Below are 3,078 nucleotides of genomic sequence, written 5' to 3'. Positions count from 1 at the left end.
CATGCTGCAGCTCCGGCTCCGCTGCCCCTCGCTCCCCTCGTCACAGAACTGAGCTTCGTCTGTGCTGGTCTCGCTCTCCTGTTTGCTTAGTTGGGTTCGTGGGCCCCCCTCCGCGGCGGCCAGCAGCTCCCCGCTGTCCTCCAGCTCGGAGTCGGAGTCAACGGAGCGGTCGCCAGACTCTGCGGGACAGAAGGAGCACTGTGTGTGTAACCCCGTGCCCTCACCCGGCACCGCCGCACCACCAGCAGCTTTGCTCAGCACACGTGTGGTCTTCAGAACAGGGGAAGGGCTTTGTGTTATTGCCACCGGTGACACACCTCGAACCTCCCGAGAGACCTGCGCCCACTGGGGAAGAGCCACCGGGTGCCTTTCGCTTACCTGCGAACGAGCCGGCGCTGTAACCCAAATTCCCCTTCTCCGGAGGCAGCTCCAGGTAGGGGACGCTGCCGGGAGGAGCTGCGCGCTGTGAGCCTGCGCTGGCCTGGGAGGAAGAGGTGCAGCGGTGAGAGCACGGAGGAGAAGGAAACATTCACCGCGACACAGTTCCAGAAAACGCTCAGTGGAGAAACGCCATCTTTTTGTCCCGGTATCAAAGCGTGTGGGCTCCATCCTCCCACCCCGTGCCTGTCTCACCTACGGACACTGCTCTTTTGGGGCAGAAGATCACTCGCAAGTGGAGTGGGGATGCACGGGGGGGACGTGACGAAGCAAGGCGGGTTTACGTAGAGAAAGGCAACAGCGTTGGCCAGACCCGTCCCCCCGTGCGGCACAGCAAGGACGGGGAATGTCCCTGGTGCAATCTGCGGGGCAGAGCAGGAGGAGGACAGGGACCCGTCAGGAGGGGGCTGGGGGGCGTTAGGGCTGCCGGAGGGTCTGCCCCAGCTGGTCTGCTCCAGGTTGCAAGCGCCCGTGGGCTGTCTTGGAAGGTTCCGCATCCCCTAAGGGTGATCCCTTCCCCAGAGACTCCTACCAGGTCAGGGCAGTTGGCTGCCTCCTCCTTGCTGCCTGCGGTGTATTTGCTGGAGTCGGCCAGCGCCGTGCTCTCCTTGTTCTCAAAGATGGTCGAGTAGAAGATGATGAGCGCCTCGATGATGCGAGCTTGGTGAGGATAATCAACCAGGGAGGACAAGGAAATAGTGGCATCCGTGGGCCTCGGGCGCATCAGCGTCGGCCCAAAGACGATGCCCAGGTTGCTTGAGGTCATCTTATTGTCCTGTTCCACTTCCACAATCCTGGGGAGGAGGGGGAGGAGGAACTCGTGAGAGCAAGCAGGGAGGAGGGATGGGTGGACGGGCAGAGCTCGCCCAGCCTGGCACATCCAGGCTGGAGGAGACGCCGGGATGGCAGCGCAGGAGTCTCCTCCCGCAGCACACACCAGCTTCGTGGGCAGCAGAGAATTAGCTGCAGCCATGGATCCACCTCCCCGCTCCTGGGAAGGGCTGGGCTGTCCCGTCCCACTCGAGGGAAGAGAGGGAAGGTCCCCCAGCACCCACACGGGCGCTGGACCTGCTCTCACCTTCTCAGGTGCTGCAGGAGGTACTGGAGCGTGGCCATGTTCTCCAAGGGCAGCTCCTTCAGCAGCTCCTTCAGCTTCACCACCAGGTTCACCACCACTTTGTCTGTGTCGGCTCCTTTGTCCACCAGCTCAGGTCCCCCCTTCCCGCTCTTGCCCTTGGCCTCGCCGCCCTGCAAGCTCTCCTTGGCCAGACCCATCAGCTCGTTGTACATGCGGAAGGGCATAATGGGCTCCGGCAGCTGCAAGCAAGAACAGGGGAGATGGGTGCTGGAGAGCCGTGTCCCCCCGAGACCGAGACCTGCCCAGTGCTGCTGAGCCGAGGAAACCTTTCTACAGCAGGGAAACGTTTCCAACGCTTGCAAAGCACGCGACCTGAAGGTAATGTTTATTTATCCATCTCCCGAAGCGTGTAAATCCAGCCTCGTCTGTCCTAGCCAATTAGCACCTGTGAAGTTCAAGCAAAGAGCAGCGTTTGATCAGCCCACGGGTGCTCTCTGCTGGATGGGTCCCTCGGGGTCAGGGTTAAGGGATTCCCTTTTTTCCCTGGAAAAGCCCTGGCCCGGGGTGGGCAGAGCAGCAGGTTCTCCAGCAGAGAGGGGAATGAAAGAGGACAGGAACGGACTGTTCTGGGTGGAGGAGGCAGGATGCGATGGGCATAGCCTGCAGCGAAGGTGGGGCTGTGGTTAGGTGGAAACTCTTGCTTTGAAATTTGTAAGCGGCACCCGGAGCGGAGCGGCATGTTAACTAATCGGTGGTTTTGCATGGCTGGCGATGTTTTCAGAGAGGCTTAAGCGGACGGTTTTGGGGACGGGGTGCCTCTCGCAGCAGAGCATGTCCCCCCTCCAGTCCAGCTCTTCACAGAGGGACTTTAAACCCATTCCTCTGCAGTGAGAGATTGGGTCGTGGCTCAGGACCAATTCCTCCTCTCTTTTTGCTCTGCTTTTCTTCTTTGGAGAAACCGCAGAGGCAGTTCAGAGCCCGTCTGTCTGCGCAGGGCACAGGGCTCCCTCCTGCCGCTGAGCCCGACGCTCGAGTGAACCCACAGGAGCCCTTCTGCGGCGTTAGAGCCGCCCCCCACGAAAGGCAGCACTAAAGAGTTAAGCGGCGAGGCGGCAGCGCGAAGGAGAAGCTGCTTCCTCTGCTTCTGCCTTGTGGTGGCTCGTTGGAGGATGTGGGTGATGCCGTTTGCGCTGGCAGTTTTTGAGCTTGCGTACTGGCGTTCGCTGGGGGTGGAGAACCGCTGTGAGCCGGGCAAGGCGCCCGTCTGAGCTTACCGCAGGGCCACCCGAGGGGCACAGCGCCCGTCTGAGCCCACCGCAGGGCCACCCGAGGGGCACAGCGCCCGTCTGAGCCCACCGCAGGGCCACCCGAGGGGCACAGCCCTGCTCGGGGAGACGTGGGCTCAGCCCCGGCTCTGGTGTGCGGAGTGACCTTTGCTGGATCAGTTCCCTTTTCGCGTGCCTGGTTCCCCAATTGCGAAGGGGAGGGCGGATTTGGCGCTTCTGCACGTCGTTGTCCCCCGGAGGCGAATGCCGCCGCTGCGGCGGTGGGGGCGCGCGACG

General features: G+C 62.2%; 1 protein-coding gene across 1 annotated transcript in view; it reads right to left on the bottom strand.

The window, feature by feature from the left end:
* HMHA1 (histocompatibility (minor) HA-1) overlaps positions 1-3,078 on the bottom strand; it is a gene marked incomplete at its 5' end in the record, with an annotated part of 15,352 nt that overhangs the window by 2,927 nt on the left and 9,347 nt on the right. Inside the window, 4 exons of the mRNA XM_009885828.1 lie at positions 45-179; positions 379-481; positions 971-1,232; positions 1,517-1,755. Coding sequence (XP_009884130.1) covers positions 45-179; positions 379-481; positions 971-1,232; positions 1,517-1,755 — 739 coding nt within the window. The remainder of the gene's footprint in view (positions 1-44; positions 180-378; positions 482-970; positions 1,233-1,516; positions 1,756-3,078) is intronic.

The sequence above is a fragment of the Charadrius vociferus genome, unplaced genomic scaffold (assembly GCF_000708025.1).
Source record: "Charadrius vociferus isolate BGI_N301 unplaced genomic scaffold, ASM70802v2 scaffold525, whole genome shotgun sequence".
Classification (NCBI taxonomy): Eukaryota; Metazoa; Chordata; class Aves; order Charadriiformes; family Charadriidae; genus Charadrius; species Charadrius vociferus.
This window is presented reverse-complemented; position numbering and strand designations above follow the sequence as displayed.